Source organism: Halichondria panicea, chromosome 3, assembly GCF_963675165.1.
Source record: "Halichondria panicea chromosome 3, odHalPani1.1, whole genome shotgun sequence".
Classification (NCBI taxonomy): domain Eukaryota; kingdom Metazoa; phylum Porifera; class Demospongiae; order Suberitida; family Halichondriidae; genus Halichondria; species Halichondria panicea.
This window is the reverse complement of record NC_087379.1, coordinates 7,560,967-7,585,382: the sequence shown is the minus strand read 5'-3', so window position 1 is coordinate 7,585,382 and position 24,416 is coordinate 7,560,967. Positions and strand designations below refer to the sequence as shown.

Sequence of the window (24,416 nt, the reverse complement as noted above, 5' to 3'; positions counted from 1 at the left end):
GTGGGTGGCAGTAGAAAGGCGTGGTCTCTATCTCGTGAGGGCAAACAAACAACAAAGGGGCGTATCTGCTACCTGATAATAATGGCCGACATACTCAGTGCTGCCATCGCTGGTGACTTGAGTGCTTTGCGAGATGCCATCAGGAGGGGAGAGGATGTCAACAGTGTGCATGGGGTAAGCTGGTTTGTGGGTATGTAGAACTGAAGCTGTGAAAGTTTATTTTTGCTGTCGTGCTATAAATTTAATACCTACCCAATCCGACAAACTCAACCAATGATGTATTCAATACATAATGCATACTTAAATAAATGTACGTCATTTACATTGAACTTCCTGGTCTTGGCCGTTCAACTGTACCCTAGTACAGCGCCAACTCAGCTACGACTCAGACTGAACGCAATTTTAGGTCCTAAATTAGCGCCAGCAGTTGCTGTAATAATTTTTATGGCTTATAAAAGGCATAACAAGGCAAGTCACCTTTACTTGGCCTATACCATTGTTATGTACCATTCTTATGTGCACGCTTTTGATCAGCACTCCTGACTATCGGGAAGCAGCTTCCTACAGAGAAGAAAAATCACACAGTAGATCCACCTATAAGCTAGAAAGGTTAGAGTTAGTGTTATGTACTTTCGTACGTGCACTGGTGGATGACGTTAAATGCAACCACTCTATTAAATAATTCCAATCCCCTCTATCACACAGATGTGTTGTCGATAATATTATACTCTCACTCTTGTAGCTAGGTTACATACACATATATGGACATTACCGGCATTTTCAATTCGAACCCTTATTACCAGTGTTTTGTCTATAATTTTACGCTTATCTTGCTTATTTATATCTAAGTTGATGAACTGGGCTGCATAAAATAATGTTCTTGTTAATTATATTGTACAGTCACTATAAAATATGATTGTTTGGGTGCTTAAATTTCTAAATGGAAGCTGAAAATTAATGAAGTTGATAACATAGCACATCATTGGATAGTTGCCAATCCCTTTCTATTTATGGTCTATCACACAGATGTGTTCTCAAAAGTTACTGTATGCTCTCACTCTTGTAGTATGGGTGGACTCCACTCATGGTGGCAGCCAGGGATGGTCACACTGACTGTATTAGGGAGCTGCTCTCCTCAGGAGCCGTGGTGGACCTGGCTAACAAGGTGAGTATCTGATACTAAACTGATGGTCTATAGGCAGCATTATTAATCATTTAGGAATTATAATTATACATGGACATTGCCTTAAACTCACTTCTATGCTGATCGAATAACTGTTGACAAGAATTCCATCGAATTGAATTGGGTGGGACTATTATTTTGGTTTGTGTGTGGATTTTAATCTGCCATCGCTCAACTACGAGCTAGCTTGCTGAAAGGCTACATGTAGAGTTAGTGTTTGTACTTTCGTGCGTGGGTGGATGATGTCAGATGCAACCACTCTATTATTAATAGCCAATCCTCTTTATTTGTAATTACAGCACCAACTCTGACTGAATTCCATTATTTAAGTCCTCCAACGGTTGCTGTAATTAAAAGACGTAATTATTTGTGATGTCAGGCTCAAGGCAGTCGGCTTTTCTTTTATTATGCACATGCATTTGATTTGTAGAGCTGCTGTAAAATACAGAGACGAAAAATCAAACCGTACAGTTGGTCCACTGCATACTGAAAGATTGCACTCAACACTAGAATAGCTGTGCGCTTAAGCGCCACCATAATATTTTTGAGGTTATAAAAGTTGATTTAGGCGCTGTAAACTACGCTCACTGCACACTCAGTTTGGGGCAAATGGTAAATTCCAAAAATAAGTGTAACTATGATCTATCACACAGATGTGTTGTCAAAAGTTATTATTATGCTCTCACTCTTGTAGGATGGGCGGACTCCACTCTTATTGGCAGCCAGTGAAGGTCACACAGACTGTGTTATACAGCTACTCTCCTCAGGAGCCGTGGTGGACCTGGCTGACAAGGTGAGTATCTGATACTAAACTGATGGTCTATAGGAGTTATAATTATACATGGACATTGCCTTAAAATCACCTCTATGCTGAATAATTGTTGACAAGCATTCTATGGAATTGATTGGGTTGACTATTATTTTGGTTTGTGTGGATTTTAATCTACCGTCACTCAACTACGAGCTAACTTGCTGAAAGGTTAGAGTTAGTGTTATGTACTTTTGTGTGTGTGGATGGATGACGTCAGATGCAACCACTCTATTATAGTAAATATTGCCAATCCTTACTTTATTTGTAATTACAGCACCAACTCTGACTGAATTCCATTATTTAAGTCCTCCAACGGTTGCTGTAATTAAAAGACGTAATTATTTGTGATGTCAGGCTCAAGGCAGTCGGCTTTTCTTTTATTATGCACATGCATTTGATTTGTAGAGCTGCTGTAAAATACAGAGACGAAAAATCAAACCGTACAGTTGGTCCTCATGGATACTGAAAGATTGCACTCAACACTAGAATAGCTGTGCGCTTAAGCGCCACCATAATATTTTTGAGGTTATAAAAGTTGATTTAGGCGCTGTAAACTACGCTCACTGCACACTCAGTTTGGGGCAAATGGTAAATTCCAAAAATAAGTGTAACTATGATCTATCACACAGATGTGTTGTCAAAAGTTATTATTATGCTCTCACTCTTGTAGGATGGGCGGACTCCACTCTTATTGGCAGCCAGTGAAGGTCACACAGACTGTGTTATACAGCTACTCTCCTCAGGAGCCGTGGTGGACCTGGCTGACAAGGTGAGTATCTGATACTAAACTGATGGTCTATAGGAGTTATAATTATACATGGACATTGCCTTAAAATCACCTCTATGCTGAATAATTGTTGACAAGCATTCCATGGAATTGATTGGGTTGACTATTATTTTGGTTTGTGTGGATTTTAATCTACCGTCACTCAACTACGACCTAACTTGCTGAAAGGTTAGAGTTAGTGTTATGTACTTTTGTGTGTGTGGATGGATGACGTCAGATGCAACCACTCTATTATAGTAAATATTGCCAATCCTTACTTTATTTGTAATTACAGCACCAACTCTGACTGAATTCCATTATTTAAGTCCTCTAACGGTTGCTGTAATTAAAAGACGTAATTATTTGTGATGTCAGGCTCAAGGCAGTCGGCTTTTCTTTTATTATGCACATGCATTTGATTTGTAGAGCTGCTGTAAAATACAGAGACGAAAAATCAAACCGTACAGTTGGTCCTCATGGATACTGAAAGATTGCACTCAACACTAGAATAGCTGTGCGCTTAAGCGCCACCATAATATTTTTGAGGTTATAAAAGTTGATTTAGGCGCTGTAAACTACGCTCACTGCACACTCAGTTTGGGGCAAATGGTAAATTCCAAAAATAAGTGTAACTATGATCTATCACACAGATGTGTTGTCAAAAGTTATTATTATGCTCTCACTCTTGTAGGATGGGCGGACTCCACTCTTATTGGCAGCCAGTGAAGGTCACACAGACTGTGTTATACAGCTACTCTCCTCAGGAGCCGTGGTGGACCTGGCTGACAAGGTGAGTATCTGATACTAAACTGATGGTCTATAGGAGTTATAATTATACATGGACATTGCCTTAAAATCACCTCTATGCTGAATAATTGTTGACAAGCATTCCATGGAATTGATTGGGTTGACTATTATTTTGGTTTGTGTGGATTTTAATCTACCGTCACTCAACTACGAGCTAACTTGCTGAAAGGTTAGAGTTACTCTGCGTAGTTAAGGCCCGGGTCTGGCTGTAAATACCAAAATTTAACACTATGTTCATACTGCTGTATTATTTGCAATATACAGTGTATGCTGCATCAAAATGATCCAAAATGAAGCTCAATGTTTTCTTTTTCCAAAAAACTAATTAGCTTAATTCAATTATGCTAATTAGCCCCAAAAATGGTGATGACGTCATGCCACTTTTAATAAGAAGAACTACAAATGGGGCCATGAAGATGCTAAGATCAAGCTTCAAAAACAAGGCTAGATGAACTTATCATTGCTAGGTACTAATATCCAGCGGGGGAAGAGTAGGAGTTACTGTATTCTTGAGATACACAGCATAGCCTACCTCTAGAGTGGTTGTCAGAGCTAAAGAAGCCAGTATAGCTAAGGCAGTTTTGCACATATTGACTTCCCCCGCTGGAAATATAATCATGACAACCTACTCTATCTTTTGAGGGCCTAAACAACTAGTCTTACCTTGTGCAAGTCCACCGCATTTGTTGCTAAAGATTCTGTACAATAGTTCCAGCAGCTAGCTAAGCAAGTACCTTGACTTCTTCTTGACAAGTGACATCAATTGCAATGAATAACATTAATAATGGTTATGAACTCATTAACACTACATAATCTACATCATCTACATTAAATGTTGGTAATGAATAACTTATCAGTGCCTGACCCAGGCCTTAACTACACAGAGTAGTGTTATGTACTTTTGTGTGTGTGGATGGATGACGTCAGATGCAACCACTCTATTATAGTAAATATTGCCAATCCTTACTTTATTTGTAATTACAGCACCAACTCTGACTGAATTCCATTATTTAAGTCCTCCAACGGTTGCTGTAATTAAAAGACGTAATTATTTGTGATGTCAGGCTCAAGGCAGTCGGCTTTTCTTTTATTATGCACATGCATTTGATTTGTAGAGCTGCTGTAAAATACAGAGACGAAAAATCAAACCGTACAGTTGGTCCACTGCATACTGAAAGATTGCACTCAACACTAGAATAGCTGTGCGCTTAAGCGCCACCATAATATTTTTGAGGTTATAAAAGTTGATTTAGGCGCTGTAAACTACGCTCACTGCACACTCAGTTTGGGGCAAATGGTAAATTCCAAAAATAAGTGTAACTATGATCTATCACACAGATGTGTTGTCAAAAGTTATTATTATGCTCTCACTCTTGTAGTATGGGTGGACTCCACTCATGGAGGCAGCCATGGGAGGGCACACTGACTGTGTTATACAGCTACTCTCCTCAGGAGCAGTGGTGGACCTGGCTAACAAGGTGAGTATCTGATACTAAACTGATGGTCTATAGGAGTTATAATTATACATGGACATTGCCTTAAAATCACCTCTATGCTGAATAATTGTTGACAAGCATTCCACGTGCACCACTCCGTTTCCTATCCCTCTCTCTTCAATCTATGGTAGAACTGAAGCTGTGAAAGTTTATTTTTGCTGTCGTGCTATAAATTTAATACCTACCCAATCCGACAAACTCAACCAATGATGTATTCAATACATAATGCATACTTAAATAAATGTACGGCATTTACATTGAACTTCCTGGTCTTGGTCGTTCAACTGTACCCTAGTACAGCGCCAACTCAGCTACGACTCAGACTGAACGCAATTTTAGGTCCTAAATTAGCGCGCGCCAGCAGTGGCTGTAATAATTTTTATGGCTTATAAAAGGCATAACAAGGCAAGTCACCTTTACTTGGCCTATACCATTGTTATGTACCATTGTTATGTGCATGCTTTTGATCAGCACTCCTGACTATCGGGAAGTAGCTTCCTACAGAGAAGAAAAATCACACAGTAGATCCACCTATAAGCTAGAAAGGTTAGAGTTAGTGTTATGTACTTTCGTACGTGCACTGGTGGATGACGTTAAATGCAACCACTCTATTAAATAATTCCAATCCCCTCTATCACACAGATGTACGTGTTGTCAATAATATTATACTCTCGCTCTTGTAGCTAGGTTACATACACATATATGGACATTACCGGCATTTTCAATTCGAACCCTTATTATCAGTGTTTTGTCTATAATTTTACGCTTATCTTGCTTATTTATATCTAAGTTGATGAACTGGGCTACATAAATGTTCTTGTTAATTATATTGTACAGTCACTAAAATATGATTGTTTTGGGTGCTTAAATTTCTAAATGGAAGCTGAAAATTAATGAAGTTGATAACATAGCACATCATTGGATAGTTGCATTTTTGCTCTTTGCCAATCCCTTTCTATTTATGGTCTATCACACAGATGTGTTGTCAAAAGTTACTGTATGCTCTCACTCTTGTAGAATGGGCGGACTCCACTCATGGCGGCAGCCAGTGAAGGTCACACAGACAGTGTTAAAGAGCTGCTCTCCTCAGGAGCCGTGGTGGACCTGGCTAACAAGGTGAGTATCTGATACTAAACTGATGGTCTATAGGAGTTATAATTATACATGGACATTGCCTTAAAATAAAGCTGTGAAAGTCTATTTTTGCTGTCATGCTATAAATTTAATACCTACCCAATCAAAAGTTGATTTGGGCGCTGTAAACTACGCTCACTGCACACTCAGTTTGGGGCAAATGGTAAATTCCAAAAAATAAGTGTAACTATGATCACACAGATGTGTTGTCAAAAGTTACTGTATGCTCTCACTCTTGTAGAATGGGTGGACTGCACTCATGTCGGCAGCCAATAGAGGTCAAACTGACTGTATTAGAGAGCTGCTCTCCTCAGGAGCCGTGGTGGACGTTGCTAACATGGTGAGTATCTGATACTAAACTGATGTGTCTATAGGCAGCATTATTAATCATTTAGGAATTATAATTATACATGGACATTGCCTTAAACTCACTTCTATGCTGATCGAATAACTGTTGACAAGAATTCCATCGAATTGAATTGGGTGGGAGTATTATTTTGGTTTGTGTGTGGATTTTAATCTGCCATCGCTCAACTACGAGCTAGCTTGCTGAAAGGCTACATGTAGAGTTAGTGTTTGTACTTTTGTGCGTGGGTGGATGATGTCAGATGCAACCACTCTATTAAATTATAATGCCAATTAATCCCTTTCCTTTACTTTATTTATGGTCTATCGCACAGATGTGTTTTCAAAAGTTACTGTATGCTCTCACTCTTGTAGGGTGTCTGATTTGCTAAATTTTCTGTGACGTACATACGTATATATACATGCAGTTGTAGGTGTACTGTACATCATTGTTAAGTGCATGTACTGACAATCACATGCATGACTGTACATTTCCTTAGTGCTTTAAACTGATGCCCCAGCCGGTTTTAATTTTTTATGTACTGTACGAGGTTGTTGTGCTTGTGTTCTCACTCTAGGATGTGGTTGGAAATGTAGAGCAGTGAATGTCTGTATTGTTCAGTGTACATTCATATTGTGTTGTCACTGTCTCCACTCCTGCAGGATGGGGACACTCCACTCATGGAGGCAGCCCACTATGGAGAGGAAGATGCTGTAAAGGAGCTTCTCTCAGCAGGGGCTTCCCCTCTCTGCACTAATAATGTGAGCACATGTACTTTATAGAGTACATAGTTGCGTAGTTATACTTAATGAACAACTTTACATGTACTGTACACCTATACCTCTCACAGTAGTTAATGACTGAACAGAGCTGTCATTTGTACCTTAACAGATAACTCTTAACGTGCTATTACCGTTGCCAGTATCGCTCTGTCAGCAAAGTACATGTCATACGCATTAGACCACTTTACCTCTTTACAATGTACGTCTCATCCCTTCATATGATCATCATCACAGGATGGATATACTGCTCTGACGATGGCCAAGGAATCATTTTCCTCTAACCCTTCAGTAATAAAGCTGCTGGAGGAAGCTACTGAATCACATGTGAGTCCATACCTCAATAATGCACACACTGATCACAGAGGAGGTACAATTAGCCTCCTCTGCATTGATCATAAGTGTTTTAGTTTAAGAGGTTGTTGTTCCTGAATTACAAATACTGTAACATTCATCAAAAACACATTAATCAACCTTTCACCAAGAGGAAGAGTACGCAACTCCACTTAAAACAGTAGTAGGCGTTTCTTCAACCCTCCGTCACAACCACATGCTGTTGTATAAACTGTGAAATCAAATTTGCAATGAATAACATAGTGAAAAAAAATTAAAAACAGAGTAAAGACAACGGACTTAGAGCTTGTCAGTGGTCATGGTGATGTAAACTTACTTCTCTACAGTACCTCCCAGCCCTGAGTGATCGCTGGTGGATAAGAGAGCTAGAAATAGTTGAAATAACAACCAGAGTACGGTCAAAACGAAATATTCGCGAGCGCGAAATCATAACGTGTTTCAACCATTTACACAGGGAGGCCTGGTCCCCTTCCTTTTCGGTATAGCCTATTATTGTATATTGTTGTGGCACATGTTAGTATCTGTGGTGATGATCAAGAGGTGTTGTTAGCATTCAAGCTATAGGTGTACATATTGTACAGTATCGATTAGTATTCTAGTACACGTGCATTGCATGGATAATTGAAGCGTGGAATATGTATTATATTATATTGCTCTTCACAGGACCCTGATACAGTCAGAGAAGAGGTGCCTTCTAAATTAGGTATGTCAGCAGGAACAAGACTATAACTATAATATTGTGTGTGGAAGTGTTCTACAGTAGCGGTCAATATAAAGTACAGTGACGCTACTGTACCAAACACAGTTCTTGTCTCACTATAATCTGAACTAGCTTACGTCAGCTGGTAATTTACCAAACTCAGACTCAGTTACTCATTCTGCAAAAGAATATAATTTACTTACTTAATAGGCATAATTATTCTATACTGCAGATAATTCACCTGCCCCATATCTTACCATCATTATGTCTCCAATATTGAGTATGTAAGCTTAGCTGCATTGGTGTTATGGTAATTGTTCACACCACTAATCAATATAATTATAGGACCATCCGCTAAACGAGTCACTCTTCAAGAACTAGTAGAGCAATACAATCTGACTGACGAGCAACTCAACAGTGAAATAGATGACCCTGATACTCCCGAATTGGCCTTATGTTTTGATGATGTGGAACTTTATTCGAGTGCAATGGGGCTAGCTATTGCTGAACAAGCCGATGTGAACCAACCACGTGGAACTCAAGCAGCCATGATGAAGTGCTTGCAAATCTGGAAACAACATAATCCTTCACAAGCAACTTACAGAGCTCTACTGGATATCGCACTGAGATTGGGGAAAGGAGACACAGCTCATCAAATCTGTCAGCAATTGACCCAACGTAAGTACATGTACACATGTTACTACATGTCAGGTGATAACCACCCTCCGCCTAAGCCCTCTACTAAGTAGCTATTCGACTCTATCCGTAATTACCGGTATTAATATTGAAATCACAACAGAGAAGAATCCCTATAAATTGTGACCATCATGCATGCATGCTTGTACACGTCTCTCCTAGACTGCACTGTTGAGTACAAGCGAGGTATAGGGTAGCTAGTGTGTTTGTGTGTAGACTGTTAGAGCTGCTCAAGGATCAATGAAATGCAAGTAAGAGTTTCTATAGGCTTCTAGTCATAGATTCATATTTGTGGATTTGCAAAATAAAGCTTCGTTCTCGAATTATGCCTAGTTTTGCTTACTTGGAATGCCTTTTCAGAAGAGCACGTAGCCAAACTTGTTTACCGAGTGTTGCTACTCTACTTAGTAGTTAGCTCTGCACTAGAACGCTAGCTATTGGTAGCGAGAAGAGAGCTAGAAGGCTCTGCTGACTTGCAGCCATTAATTTTAGACTTGAACTTTTGGCATCGATCGTTTTTAACAACAATCATCGTCGATCATTACCCACTATTTGAGTTTCCCTGTGATTGTGTATTCTGCGCAGCAAAATTAAAAATGTTTATCATGATAATTATAATCAATGTGTGTATAAAAGCTAGCTATTAGTAGCTTTATGTTATGTAGCTTTGGCACCTCCACCGAGGCATCAGCACCCACGATGCTTTCATTATTTATATCAATCTGTGTATAAAACCTAGCTATTAGTAGCTTTATGTTATGTAGCTTGGCACCTCCACCGAGGCATCAGCACCTGCGGTGCTTTCATTATTTATATCAATCGGACCTCAATTTTGATATAAAAATGTGCCAAAAAATAATAATTATTTACCACTACTTTGGTTCAATAATATTACCGATTGTTTACTTTTTTACAGATATTCAAAACCGAACCTACTTAAAAAAACTGGATGAGATGATGGCCGACACAAGTGGCACTATAGAGCTACATTATCTCAAGACGTACTTCATTGGTCCCTCGGGTCTTGGCAAAACGACCACTCGACAGCGGCTTGTTGGATCCATCACTAATCTGTCTTTGCTGCCCGAAGATCAAAGGAAACGTTGCAGTACATTACTAGCCGAGTGTGAACAAGTATTGGCCTTTGTGGACAAATCTGGAACAAAGCTTGAATTCAAAGCATCTTCAAGTCTAGAGGAAGAAACACAGTTTATCTTCTCCTACCTTATGTCCTGTGAACCTATTGAAGACAGCACTGTCAGCGATACTAGTACACCTAAGGAACACCCCAAAAAAGAAACCACTGACCCAAAGAAGCTAACTCAACTCAAGATCGATGAAACTGCTACTGTACCCAAAGAAACGATGTCACCAACACCGGTATCACCAACACCAGAACCACCGGAAAAGGTCGTGAAAGTGACCACTGTAGATGTTGGAAAGGTTGTCTCGAGACTCCAGGGTATTGTGGGTTCAGGAGAGTACACTAAAGAGCTGCTGAACAAAGTTCTACTCAATCTGGTCGATATAGGTGGGCAGCCTGGATTCGTGGAGATGTTTCCTTTTCTAAGCAAAGGTGCAGGGATTTTCCTAGTATTCTTTCGACTGGACAAAGACCTCGATGACATGTGTCAAGTCTCCTACGAACGAGGAAAAGACAGGATCACACCGTACGATTCAACGTACACAAGCAGAGAAACGCTCTCTCAAATCCTGTCAGCTATCAGCCACCATACCAAGATTGACTCGGATATTGACAGAGAGCAGTTTAGTAAACTGGGCTCTGCTAACTTCACTGCCCTAAAGCCTGTTGCTACCCTCATAGGTACTTTCAAGGATGAACTGGCAATGCAAATCAAAGTCAATCTTCTCTACGAGAAATGTTGTGCCTCCACAAAAGCTGTCAGCAAAAGCAATAGTACCACTGCCAGCATAAGCGATAGTACCACTGCCAGCAAAACCACTGCCAGCAAGAGCGATAGTAACACTGCCAGCAAAAGCGATAGTACCACTGCCAGCAAAAGCGATAGTACCACTGCCAGCAGGAGCGATAGTACCACTGCTAGCAAGAGCCATAGTACCACTGCCGACAAGAGCCATAGTACCACTACCAGCAAGAGCGATAGTACCACTGCCAGCAAGAGCCATAGTATCACTGCCGACAAGAGCGATAGTACCACTGCCAGCAAGAGCAATAGTACCACTGCCAGCAAGACCACTACCAGCAAGAGCGATAGCACCACTGCCAGCAAGACCACTACCAGCAAGAGCGATAGTACCACTGCCAGCAAGACCACTGCCAGCAAGAGCGATAGCACCACTGCCGACAAGAGCGATAGCACCACTGCCAGCAAGAGCGATAGTACCACTGCCAGCAAGAGCAATAGTACCACTGCCAGCAAGACCACTACCAGCAAGAGCGATAGCACCACTGCCAGCAAGACCACTACCAGCAAGAGCGATAGTACCACTGCCAGCAAGACCACTGCCAGCAAGAGCGATAGCACCACTGCCGACAAGAGCGATAGCACCACTGCCTGCAAGAGCGATAGTACCACTGCCAGCAAGAGCTATAGCACCACTGCCAGCAAGAGCGATAGCACCACTGTCAGCAAGAGCGATAGTACCACTGCCGACAAGAGCCTAAATGAACACGAACAAAAGAAAGCAATTCGGAACATTTTGACTCAACTGAAGAGTGATGAGCCTGCTAACGTCAGTGCAGAAGACATGGCCGCCATTGAGCAAACAGTCAGCCAACACCTCAACTCAGACACTTTCAAGAAAGATGTCCAAGACCGCTTAGAGCAAAAGTTGACAGAGAAAAACGAAGCTGTGAGCAAGATTACCAGCAAGTTTGAGAAATTACTTTCAAACCCAAAAGACAAGAAGTTCATAGCAGTCGACAACTACGAAGGCACTGATTCTGATATGGAACCTCTTCGTGAACATCTTTATGGCATGTTTAGTAGCTATTTCAAAGATGCCAAGCTTCGAATTCGCCCACAACAGCTTTTGTTGGGAGTTGTACTGAGAAAAGAGTATGACATTGTGTCTATGGAAGAATGCATTCGTATCGGTACCGAGGGGTTGAAGATGACAGAGAAGGAAGTTCGATTCACCGTTTGGTACCTTGATCGATTTGTCGGAGCTTTGATATATCATCCAGAGATCAAAGACAAAGATGGTTGGTTTGGAAACTTTGTCATTTGCAACCCCCAAGTGGTATTCAACAGCCTCAGTGTTTTCGTTGTCAAGCCGCTACTGGAGGTCCATTCTGAAGAGGGCAATATTCAGTTCAATGATAATGAGAGAAAAAATTGGATACTCAAGGGTCAATTCTTACTAAAAACAATCACTCGATGCCATTCGGAGGAAAACCAGGGGGTGAAGAAAGACCAGTTGATCCCTGTTGAGAAGCTGCTGATACTACTCGAGCATTCTCACCTTTTGGCCAAAATCACTACAGTGGAGGAAGACCATACCACAGAAGAAGTTGAAACGACATATTTCATCCCCGCTATTCTCAAGTGTGCATCTCGCGAGGAACTAACGAAATCACCCCCCACTGGCATTGATACACCCTCTCCAATCAAAATCACATTCAAACCCCAATACGTTCCCATTGGAGTATTTTGCGCCATGATCAGTGAATTGGTCTCAAGGGGGAGTACTGGAATTCTGGGCATGTCTTGGAAACTTGCCACTGATACCTCAGTAAAGAGAAATCTCGTCTCCTTTCACATTGACGAATCTGCCAAGCATTTTGTTACCCTTATCGCTCTCGTCGATTGCTATGAGATACGGATTATTCGACAGGACAGAGACCACACGATGCACGAGCTTTGTTCCTACATCCTCTCAACCCTCCTGTTGGTGATGAAGGACATCAGTCCACTACTCACTCCAATCATTGCCTTTGACTGCTACTGTGGCAAACATGAAGATGGTTCTAAGCTTTGTCTCCTCACACCTGGAGCTGATCCCTGCTTTAAATGCTGCACCAGCAAAGTCTCTCTGAGTCCTCACCAAGAATGCTGGTTCGCAGAAGTAAGTGAACTCTAGTGCATACGTGTACTATAGCATTTTAATTCTTCATACATACAGTGACCTATATCATTTCTGTATCTTTAATAAATTACAGGAAGTCAGCCTCGGGGATGATGTGTTCCTCCTTGCCCTGCCCTTTGCCTCTAAGCGAGAGATGAGGGACAACAGCCTCTCTTTCGAGTGGAGCAAGAGAAGACCCAGAATTAGTGGGACTGAAAATGAATTGGAAGTCAAGTCAAATAGTCACTTCAATGGCTTTATCAGTTGTGAGATCTCCAAGAACCAGAAGCATTTCTTCACCGTGTACCACTGCCTCAAAGAGAGTGTTGGTGAGAATAATGTTAGAGCTTGTATGCAGATTATAATTATGACGCTTTTACGTGTGTACTGTACATGTATAATTTAATCAATTGTTACAGAGAACACCTCCAGCTCTGAAACTGATCAGCTGTTTGCAGATGTGAAGGAAGTGATCAAAGAGATACGCTCTGACTGGTACAGCCTGGCTATAGAGCTGGACATTGACTATGCAACTAGGAATGTGAGACCTTAAGAATGTGTTCCTCCACCACCTTGAGTGTATTCTCCCAGTGTAGTCCTAATTATGTGTGTGCACTATTTAATTGACTGCTGCGGTTATTTAATGGTTGAATAGTGAGCATTTAAATATTACATTTTTAGAATGAGGTATCTATAGCAATGCTGACTCTGCATATTTGGTGTGGTCTTGTATGAAGTACCAACCTATTTAACAGGTTACTATAGCAACGTAATGTTGAGCTCTTACTAAGTATTTAATACTGTGTTTCACTGTGTGTCATACAGAGTCTTGAGAAGGACTATCGCTGGGTTGAGCCGTGCTTTGAGGCCATGCTGACACACTGGGTGAAGCGCTCCTCTCCTCCCCCCTCCTGGTCTGCCCTTGTTAGAGCACTAGAGTCTCCCGCCATTGCTCGTGGGGACATTGCAGCAACCATTAAGGTTGGCAACTATCAACTATATTACAATTAAAAGCTTTATTTTGTATAAATTGTTGCAGTACATGTTCTATCCTCTACGTTATAAACACAAGTAGCTAATATTTGATTTCTCTTTACAGACAAAAGCTACCAGCGACATCTCTCCTGATATTTGTCATCTCACTCATGGTGGTAAGTATAATTAACCTACGCGCCTCGGTTACAGTAGTCTGTCAGTCTGTCAGTCTGTCTGTCTGTGTGTGTCTATCACTGCTCAGTTTGGCTTACCTGGTGATTTAGGCATCACAATTTGTACGTAGGGAAACTTGTAGCATTAAAACTAAGGCTTAAAATTTGGCAGATTTTGCAAAGAAGTCTTTGTTTCGCAGAAAAAGCGCGAGCTAAACCTAAAAAGCTTTTTGCGTACTAGCAATCTAAACGCGGCTATTATTTGAAACATAAGACTCTGGGAAAGCTATAGAATTGTGTCTGGTTTGTCTGTGTTAGCTGACTCTGGGATCCTACTCCCCCAGGAGCCATACTTCTCTGCATGAGAGTCAGACTCTAGGCTTCTTTGCTGTGTCGTACCTCCTCTGAGCTATGTATTGTCATTGTATTGCAATCCACACCATGTTGACCTAGCTCACCCTATCCACACTACAGGCCTGGCAGAGAGGATAGACATTGAACACCCTCTACTCAACAACAAGATTGATAGAAAAGAGTTCGCATATTTGGCCGCTTACTTCGACAACGTGGAAATGTACTCTCTAGCGTTGGGACTCACTCCTCCTGAGCAAGCTGATGTGAGGCGGTTTCTAGTTTTGTATGACACACGAACGGCCATGATGCAATGCTTGTCCCTGTGGCAGAGTAGAAACCCAGCTACTGCAACATATAGAACTCTTATTAAAGTACTCCAAAATATGAGAACAGACGAAATTGCAAGTAAAGTGTTTAAACATTGCCTAGAGAATACATAGTACATGTGTAGTGTATTATTTGTTTTGTGATCGTCCGTGGTGCTGGTTAGTAGAGTTTGAATGCACATAATATTTTGTGGTGTTTTTGTATCGTATTTTTTTGATACCATAATCTGACTATGAATTGTGAGTCACATTTTTATGGTGGGAGTGTACTGTCAGGATTGTTATTAATTATGCCTTCATTATCTGTAAAACATTGTGTAACTAGCAATAATAGAATTGGCGATCTTTACCAAATCACCAAACCAGCCAAGAAGAGAAGAGACCCTGCATGCTGGTGCAACTTACAGAGCTCTTGTGAAACTACTCCTAAGAATGAGGAAATATGACATTGCTAGTAAAGTGTTCAAACATTGCCAAGAGAATGGTAAACTTACATAGTACATGTGTAGCGTAACATAATCTGTTTTGTGATGGATCCATACTTGTGAGTAGAATTTGAATGCTCCTAATTTATACTAGGGATGCATTTGTGAGTCAGAAGTATGTGATCCTCTACCTGGCTACATTGTACGAGAGCTTAGCTTACAAGCCCCCTCATAACAATGACCTCAAGGACTGATAATGCATTTATCATACACATGAATTGTGTGACATGACTATGTGCTACTGTTTCAATGTTACAGTGTTGTACAGTGCGTGAGGTGTGTGCCAAGTTCACCTCCATGCCATTGTCACTGAGGTGACGAGTACTGTCTCAATACTAGCCCTTTAAAATGTACACATTTACAATCTGGCCACTTTAATTACAAGTGGTTGTTAACGTGAGCTAGTTATGTAGGAGGAGGTCAAGGCGAGGATGGGATTGGTGGAGTGTGTCAAGTGGAGCCCTACCATCATCTACGAGAATGTAGTAGCTAATAGCAGATTTACTTCTGTTGGGAAGTCACATTTCATTGCTACCATTTGCTCACTGTACATGCAGGCGTATAAGTCGGTTGTCATTTGAATATTCCTTCTTTTAATTAGAGTGTGTGAAGAGGAGGTCAAGGCGAGGATGGGATTGGTAGAGTGTGTCAACTACAACCTAGTGGAGCCCTACCATCATCTACGAGAAACACGGTGACTATGTACTCTGAACCTTCATACCTTGGTTACTACACAGCTAACAAGTGTTTAAATCTAGTGCCTGGATAGTCTGTATCTGCAGTTGTATTATATAAAGTGAAACCCTAGGGCCCCAACGAAATTTCGGATTGAAACACACCATTTGAAAGGTCTCTTTCTAAGCTTTTAGAAAAAATTATAAAATTTTTAACACATTGGAGCAACAGTATTAAAATTATGGCCGTCGAAAAATCAGGTCTTGTGTTGGGGAGCATCCAGTAGCTGTTTGGTAGTATGTGGGTGGGTGTCACAATGTTTAAGTTATTCACAAACTAATACCTTATTGTATAGGATGAAGATGGTGACAGACCACTGCATCTCTGTGCTTACAGGTGAACTGTAGCTCTAAGTACTAGCTACGAATGCCATTACCTGTAGTCAAAATTAATGGCTGGCCCAGTTTTATCTTGTACGCCATTAATTGATATTATTTGTCCGTATAGTGATAAAGATGAAGCCACGACCATTCTTATCGATGCTGGAGCTGATGTCAACTCTAAGAATTCTAAGGGGGTGTCCCCTCTCATCATAGCAGCTGTCAAGGGCCACTACAGTGTGCTGAGGAAGCTAGCCAACCATCCCAACATCAAGCTCCATGAGCAGGTGAGGCAGAGCATGCAGTAAGATATGATATGTGGGGGAAGACTGGGCAGTCTAAATCATGGCAGCTGATTATCTACTACCCTCCTATTATCACCTCCCCACACACACGCCCACACCACACACACACACACACCCACACCACACACACACACACACACACACCACACACACACACACACACCCACACCACACACACACCACACAGGATTCCGATGGAGATACTGCACTTCACTGCGCTGTCCTCGCACAGAAGAATGAGAGTGTGACGATCCTATTGGACGCTGGAGCAGACCCCACCCTCCTCAACTTCAGACTATTCACACCAATCCACGAGGCTGCTCGTATTGGGTTCCTACCGTGAGTGCTTGATCATGTGACATGGCAGATCCCGTCAATTGTGTGTATATAACATGGAGTACGAAAATAAAAGTTGTGTTTTGTAGCTGGCTTTAATATAGATATGACTGTGTATGTTTTGTTTTAACAGGAGTGCATTCCTGGTTTTAAGATTAGACGTTTCTAACTCAAATTATGGTCTCTCAAAGTTAGCTCCGAAAACAGTAAAATGATCATATCAAGGCCCTAGTATACACTGCATGTATAATCCACACTCTTATCCCCCCTACAGAGCTGTGGAGCACTTCAATCGTCGGTTTGTGGAGCACATCAACCTGCTCAAGGACGACGGGTACACTCCCCTCCACCTTGCAGCACTTAATGATCACCTGGACGTTGTCACTGCCTTCGCTGAAGTGGTGAGTGACTGGCTGTAGATATGGTCTTACATGTAGTAGAGCACTACACAATTTTCAAGAATTTTCAAGAATGGAAAGTTCAAAACTTAGTTGAAAGCCTTTATATTGCACAGATAATTATGTGACAATTTTAAGTTATTATACAGTGGCCTTTGTTGAGGAGTTGTTAAAATCTACATTATATAATTATTAATTTGGGACCTTGTGCCTGGCTTTTATTGCAGTTTAACTTTCTTCAGGTGTGGCCATTATAATCTGACCTCTCTCCCCCAACAGGTGCAGTGTGATCTCAATGCTAAGACCAACCAAGGTCAGACAGCACTTCATCTTGCTGTCCACCAAGGTCACGCTCGTATCATTGAGAGACTGGTGGGGTTCGGGGTAGACATGAATATTCTAGACAGTGATGGAGACACAGCTCTTCACATGGCCGTGGTCAAGGAGACAGTGGACAACCTCACACAAGAGACTCCTCAACTCAAGAAGGTAGGCTAGTAGGAATGCTAAAAGTTGTGGCTGTTCAAAGATGCTCTAGTTAACGCAGGGCCTTAGAGTCCTAGAGTTAGCTCTGTAACTAGAGTTCTGATGATCCAAATTCAACAATTTTATGATTTTCTGAAAGCTTAGAAATAGCTCTTTCAGATGGTATGCTCAAATCCCAAATTGGAAACTGGCCATAATTTTCTATTTTCGGGAAGATACCATGGTATTTTGTGAAAATCAAGCCCAAATTAGACCTTTGATTTTAACACATCATCTGAAACGCCTTTCTCTAAGTTTTAAAAAAATCGTGAAATTAATGTGATCGGACCATCGGAACTAAAGTTATAGCCGTTCAAACATATTCAAATTGAACGCTGTGTCGCATTATTACATGTACTTACCCATCATGTGTACACTGTGCTTAGATTGTACTGTGAACATACACGTATGCCCCTCCCCCTCTACCAGGTGAAAGACAGGTTGCCTGGTCAGCAGCTGAAGGCGGTTATTCCGTGCTTCCTAGTACAAGAAGGTTCAGAGATGTTCAAGACTAACAAGAAGGGTCGAAATCCATTGGAGGTTTGCTCACCTGACGTAGCAACCATCGTCATGGGATTCGACAAGGACGGGTGAGCTGGGGACACAATTATATATAGCCACTTCATTGTAATTTCACTGAATTTATTCAATCCATTTTAAGACCTAAAATGCACTGTTGTTGGTAGCAAAAGCTCGTTATAATTGCTAAATTTAACAGCAGTCCAAGGAAGTAGATAGCACAGCTGCAGCTAGTTGTGTACTCTGGTATGTACTAGCATACCTGTATAATGTTGTTGCTACTGTATAGATTTTGATTTTTAGTTATGTGTACTGAACTGCCTCCTTGCAGTGGTGGTGTGAAGTTCCATGGTAGTCTGAAATCACCTGCCCCCCCAGTGGTGGTTCAGGGCACACAGAGAGGACCTTTGGTGAGCCAGATACTGTTGCCTCTTTGATATACTAGCTTTATAAACAGTACATGCTGTTAACTGTACCCACTCTGAATTAGTCTTGCCCTTGCATCCATCAGGTGTACCCTACTCCCCTGCGTACTGGCAGTGCCACCCACCACCCACCCACAGCCTCTCTGCCAGTTGGAGTTATGGACACTGCTGGAGCCACTGGAGGTGGTAAGACCTTGCATTTTTGTGCTGTACCCTCCCCCATTGTCTTAAAACTTTCTTTGTCAGGTCACCTTTGTTAGGGTGACCTTTCCAACTATGTGTTCAGATACAAGTTCTGTAAGTCTGTATTTAAAGTGGTCTTTACATGACTGTACTTTATATGGTTGTGCATATTGCACAGAACCAACTCTGAGCAATAGTCTGTTCTGTTCTTATCTGAATTGTATATCCATACCACCCCCCTCCAGGTAGTGTGGGTGTGGCCATTGAGCCGTGCTTCCTCTGTGAGGCTCCAGTGGACGTCAAGTTTGAGCCATGTGGTCACGCTCTCATGTGTGCAGAATGTGCACAGAGAGCCAAGAAATGCCCCACTTGCAAAGTGAGTACTAAGTACATAGCTACAATTTGCTTTATTTATATCCTAAACAACTTCCCAGATACAGTACTTCTCAAGTTGCATATGTTGAATTTTATGGTTCTTCCTTACACAGGCTGCAGTCAAGACTATCTCCAAGCTGTCCAAGGTTTGTGTGATGTGTAATGAAGAGGAGGCCACAGCCACTGTCAAGCCATGTGATCACACCTTCTGTCCAGGTACTGGTACTTAATGATAGGTATAATTATGTATCACTCAGCAACAGCCTCTCTGTGTATTATATAAGCCTCCACTATCCTCCACAGTCTCACCTTTCTTTCATATGTACTAGCTTTCATTTACTGTCTTCTCCCTCTCTCACTGTATAGAATGTGCCCGGAGGATGAAGACATGCTTCGAGTGTCGAGTGCTTATTAAGTACTGCAAAAGAGGGACTACGTACGTAAACTGCATTACAAGTTTACACAAGCTGTGTTGCTTAATTAGATAACCTCTATAACTGTATAGTACATGTACTTAGCAATAATGTGATTTTATGTCCCCACACACACACATACACATACATCTGAGATCACCTGCCCCACTGCCACACCTATAGGCACACAGAGAGGTGGTGAGCCAGTCTGAGATCACCTGCCCCCCTACTGCCACAGCTATAGGGCACACAGAGAGGTGGTGAGCCAGTCTGAGATCACCTGCCCCCCCTATTGCCACAGGGAACACAAGAGAGGTGGTGAGCCAGATACTGTTGAACATTGCCTCTTTTATAAACATGAACAGTGTATGCTATTAATAAGTACCCACTCTGAATTAGTCCTGCCCTTGCATCCATCAGGTGTACCCTACTCCCCTACGTACTGGCAGTGCCACCCACCCACAGCCTCTCTGCCAGTTGGAGTTATGGACACTGCTGGAGCCACTGGCGGTGGTAAGACCTGTCTCTGTGTTGTACCTTTGTCTTAAAACTTTTTTTGTTAGGTCACCTTTCCAGTTATGTGTTTAGATACAAGTTCTGATAAATCTCATATTTTAAGTGGCCTTTACATGACTGTACTTTGTATGGTTGTGCATATTGCACAGAACCAACTCTGAGCAATAGTCTGTTCTGTTCTTATCTGAATTGTATCCATACCACCCCCCTCCAGGTAGTGTGGGTGTGGCCATTGAGCCGTGCTTCCTGTGTGAGGCTCCAGTGGACGTCAAGTTTGAGCCATGTGGTCACGCTGTCATGTGTGCAGAATGTGCACAGAGAGCCAAGAAATGCCCCATTTGCAAAGTGAGTACTAAGTACATAGCTACAATTTGCTTTATTTATATCCTAAATAACTTCCCAGATACAGTACTTCTCAAGTTGCATATGTTGAATTTTATGGTTCTTCCTTACACAGGCTGCAGTCAAGACTATCTCCAAGCTGTCCAAGGTTTGTGTGATGTGTAATGAAGAGGAGGCCACAGCCACTGTCAAGCCATGTGATCACACCTTCTGTCCAGGTACTGGTACTTAATGATAGGTATATGTACCACTCAGAAACGGCCTCTCTGTGTATTATATAAGCCCCCACTATCCTCCACAGTCTCACCTTTCTTTCATATGTACTAGCTTTCATTTACTGTCTTCTCCCTCTCTCACTGTATAGAATGTGCCCGGAGGATGAAGACATGCTTCGAGTGTCGAGTGCTTATTACTGCAAAAGAGGGACTACGTACGTAAACTGCATTACAAGTTTACACAAGCTGTGTTGCTTAATTAGATAACCTCTAGCTGTCTTGTATAGTTCATGTACTTAGCAATAATGTGATTTTATGTCCCACCCTACACACACACCCATACACCCACACACACACACACACACACAGCCCCCGTCTCGGCCACCAGTGTCCATCCGCTGGCCAGCCCTGACTCTGAATCTAATTGTCCTATTTGTCTGACAGAGCCTAAGAACACGGCCTTCCTCTGTGGACACCAGACATGCTGGGACTGTGCACAGAAGGTCGACCATTGCCCAGTGTGCAGGAAGTTTGTGACTCATAGAATTCAGTTGTTCCAGTGACAATTTAGTATTTGTTTCGTTCCTTTCTTTTCTGACTTTGTATATCTTATGCAGACTGTTTTGATTTTATGGACTCCGTTTTAATTGGTTTGTACACGTGCAGTGAACATTAGACAACTTTTGTGTGTAGTGTTAATTGTTGTTTCGTTATTTATGTCAATTATTAGTTACCATGTTTAATTGTATACTCTTTTGATAACGTTTGATAACGTAATTACATGAACAAAATTACAAGAACAAAATTCAGAATTAACATATATTCTATATTGCGATCAAAGAATTATCTAGCTAGCCATAATTAATCCATAATTATTATATCCAGTAGACACATGCATACATCCACAGACAGTCAGACAGAGGGGTGCTTCGCCGGATCCCGAACCAATCCATCATGTGACCATGCAGCACGCTCACAATGCATGACCATATCATGATCACATGATAGACAGCAGTTAGAGTTCCCTGTACGTAAAGAATGCATGCCAGGGAGACAATCATTAATTAGTGAATAAATGGCTATAACTATTATACTGCACATAATATTACACACCTCTACACTAATATTGCACTACCACCAATTATCCATAGAATCAGCTATACCATAAAGCCTGAGGAAGAAGAAGACATAAGAACCATGAATGAGTGCGCTTCAGCTGTAATTTGGAGCTGTAGGTGCTTGTGTTGACAGAGATACTTGTATTATATGCTGTGCCAAAGACATATAATTATACTTCCTGGCGTGTAAATCAGCCACCATCCATGGTTGTTAGTGAGAAGACTATGAATAATAGACACAGTGAATTGTGTCCCTCGTCAGGAGTGCACTCCTGCCCTCATGCATTTACATTATTAAGACAAGGAGTCAAATACATTTTAAGTATTATAGTAAATTCCTTAAAACGTGCTGGTCTAGACCTAACAAGTCTTGTACTATTTACATGAACACCAGTGCAGTGCAGTAGCCAGGTGTGACCCCTAGATCTAGCTATAGCTTGTAGGCAATTCCTTACATTTGCAAAGCACCATACACCATAATTATCATGACTGTCTGCATGACTGTACAGATCTAAAGAAGTACAGGGTCCACTGACATTTATTATACATACCACATTGCTAGACTTCCATGACTGGAACTCTGGTAGCTATCATCCTCAGTGCAGTATACTGTCTTGTTGTCTGGCATGGCCACATTGAGATATTCAACAGAAGAGACCTCAAAACTGAGCTGCACTGTCCAAGTAGTCAGCCTATACTTGCACATCTGCAGGGAATCAAACAAACTCATAAGTTAGTATGTATATTGTATATCTTGATACAGCAAAGAATTGATTGAATTTGAATGAGAACACAAACAAAAACACAGAATAACTTAGCATGGCAGTGCATGCTTACACAGTACAGTAAGACATACTATATGTGATGGATGGAGCACAAGTGAGGATAATTAGAAGTCAAAAGGCACCTGATTAAGAGTTACAGAGCAGTAGTCTGAGTAGACCAGCAGCTTTCAGGATTGTAATCTATTGCAGGATGTAAAATTAACATCCGGTCATTGCGTGGGCGAAAAAGGGGTCTATGCGGCGCTGCAGCACTTGGATTCTTCAGTCTAACGGCTTGGAGGTTTGGAGTGAAGAAATTTGACAAGGGAGTTCATCAAACTATCAGCTATCATCAACTATCATCAGTTTAATCAACAACTATCAAGCTCAATGGCCTCTGCACCTCTGGTTACGCCGCCGGCAGCACCACCACCAAGACTGCCAAAGACCCAGCTGCACTACGGGTCCACCAACAATCCAGTGAGTTTTGCATGATAGATCTATAGATGTTCTGTTCTAGCTAGCAGTAAGGATGCATGCATGTTCTAGCTATGCTCTAGCTATGCCAGTACAATCAATAAATTATGGTTTTTGTGCAGCCGATAACGAAGAAGCACATAGTGAGCGTTCTCCGGTTTGGGAAGAGGAGTTGGGCCACAGACAAGTTCTTGTGCCCACAATGCTATCTACAGCCGAGTGGTCCGGTCACCGTAAGTCTAAATGCAGTATTACTCTATTGCTGCAGCCTAATATGCTCCTGAAATTATCACGGCTACACAATTATTTTTTTAAGCTTGCAATTCATTTCCACCCCACAGACTGAGTTCTGGTGGAAGGGTGAAGCTCATCTTGGTGTCGGGGACCACTCTACGCGCGAGGCTACACGCTACATCGAACATCTGCAGTTTGATCATCGTAAGTAAAATTATGCAACTTTACATTGTCGTAGTATTTAGTTCCCATGCTTATACAGATTGATTTTAATGATATTCATGGGTTTTCCCGGGTAAATTTTCCGATTTTACTTTGCGAAATTTTATCGCCTATAATTAAATATAATATGTAGCTTGGACAGCATAATTCATTAATTAGCTCATTAAGTACTTTATAACAATAATTTTATATTGCTCCGTTTCTTATTTTACAGACACCGGCGTTTCCAGTCCAACAGTGCTATTTCTTGACCACCAACTGAGAGATTTGGCCTATGCCCAGTGGCAAAGGGCTGTAAGGTTTCCCCCCATTGTTGCACGGGGGCCACCAGGGCCACCAGGTGTTGATGGGATTGATGGCATGGATGGTGTGGATGGTAGGGCAGGGGTAGACGGGGTGAATGGTGTGGACGGTGTGGATGGTAGGCCAGGGGTAGACGGTGTGAATGGTGTGGACGGGGTGAACGGTGTGGATGGTAGGCCAGGTGTGGATGGTAGGCCAGGGGTAGACGGGGTGAATGGTGTGGACGGTGTGGATGGTAGGCCAGGGGTAGACGGTG

The 24,416-nt window shown here is 41.8% G+C and overlaps 3 protein-coding genes across 3 annotated transcripts in view; all 3 read left to right on the top strand.

Moving 5' to 3' along the window:
• The first annotated feature begins 34 nt into the window (after positions 1 to 34).
• On the top strand, positions 35 to 3,562 carry LOC135333156 (ankyrin repeat domain-containing protein 29-like). The gene is made up of 5 exons (XM_064528069.1): positions 35 to 174; positions 1,067 to 1,165; positions 1,878 to 1,976; positions 2,665 to 2,763; positions 3,452 to 3,562. The coding sequence occupies exons 1-5, from the start codon at positions 82 to 84 to the stop codon at positions 3,560 to 3,562; spliced, it is 501 nt and encodes a 166-aa protein (XP_064384139.1). The 5' UTR covers positions 35 to 81.
• A 1,387-nt stretch (positions 3,563 to 4,949) lies between these two features.
• LOC135334056 (uncharacterized) overlaps positions 4,950 to 24,416 on the top strand; it is a 113,059-nt gene continuing 93,592 nt past the window's right edge. Inside the window, exons 1-11 of the mRNA XM_064529092.1 lie at positions 4,950 to 5,045; positions 6,081 to 6,179; positions 7,206 to 7,304; positions 7,560 to 7,649; positions 8,340 to 8,379; positions 8,722 to 9,054; positions 9,989 to 13,122; positions 13,217 to 13,451; positions 13,542 to 13,663; positions 13,948 to 14,103; positions 14,222 to 14,273. Coding sequence (XP_064385162.1) covers positions 4,965 to 5,045; positions 6,081 to 6,179; positions 7,206 to 7,304; positions 7,560 to 7,649; positions 8,340 to 8,379; positions 8,722 to 9,054; positions 9,989 to 13,122; positions 13,217 to 13,451; positions 13,542 to 13,663; positions 13,948 to 14,103; positions 14,222 to 14,273 — 4,441 coding nt within the window. The 5' untranslated portion in view covers positions 4,950 to 4,964. The remainder of the gene's footprint in view (positions 5,046 to 6,080; positions 6,180 to 7,205; positions 7,305 to 7,559; positions 7,650 to 8,339; positions 8,380 to 8,721; positions 9,055 to 9,988; positions 13,123 to 13,216; positions 13,452 to 13,541; positions 13,664 to 13,947; positions 14,104 to 14,221; positions 14,274 to 24,416) is intronic.
• LOC135333061 (E3 ubiquitin-protein ligase mind-bomb-like) lies at positions 15,867 to 21,822 on the top strand. The gene is made up of 14 exons (XM_064527992.1): positions 15,867 to 15,982; positions 16,048 to 16,129; positions 16,466 to 16,506; positions 16,618 to 16,777; positions 16,983 to 17,134; positions 17,406 to 17,532; positions 17,809 to 18,018; positions 18,484 to 18,644; positions 18,905 to 18,983; positions 19,085 to 19,184; positions 20,700 to 20,830; positions 20,943 to 21,045; positions 21,192 to 21,257; positions 21,412 to 21,822. The coding sequence occupies exons 1-14, from the start codon at positions 15,867 to 15,869 to the stop codon at positions 21,603 to 21,605; spliced, it is 1,722 nt and encodes a 573-aa protein (XP_064384062.1). The 3' UTR covers positions 21,606 to 21,822.

Excerpts from the sequence above, each read along its gene's own strand:
- LOC135333156 (XM_064528069.1), top strand. The coding sequence starts at position 82 with ATGGCCGACATACTCAGTGCTGCCATCGCTGGTGACTTGAGTGCTTTG. Across the intron at positions 1,166-1,877 it reads TGGTGGACCTGGCTAACAAG|GATGGGCGGACTCCACTCTT; the intron begins GTGAGTATCTGA and ends TCACTCTTGTAG. Across the intron at positions 2,764-3,451 it reads TGGTGGACCTGGCTGACAAG|GATGGGCGGACTCCACTCTT; the intron begins GTGAGTATCTGA and ends TCACTCTTGTAG.
- LOC135333061 (XM_064527992.1), top strand. The coding sequence starts at position 15,867 with ATGGGATTGGTGGAGTGTGTCAAGTGGAGCCCTACCATCATCTACGAG. Across the intron at positions 16,130-16,465 it reads CATCATCTACGAGAAACACG|GATGAAGATGGTGACAGACC; the intron begins GTGACTATGTAC and ends CTTATTGTATAG. Across the intron at positions 21,046-21,191 it reads TGATCACACCTTCTGTCCAG|AATGTGCCCGGAGGATGAAG; the intron begins GTACTGGTACTT and ends CTCACTGTATAG.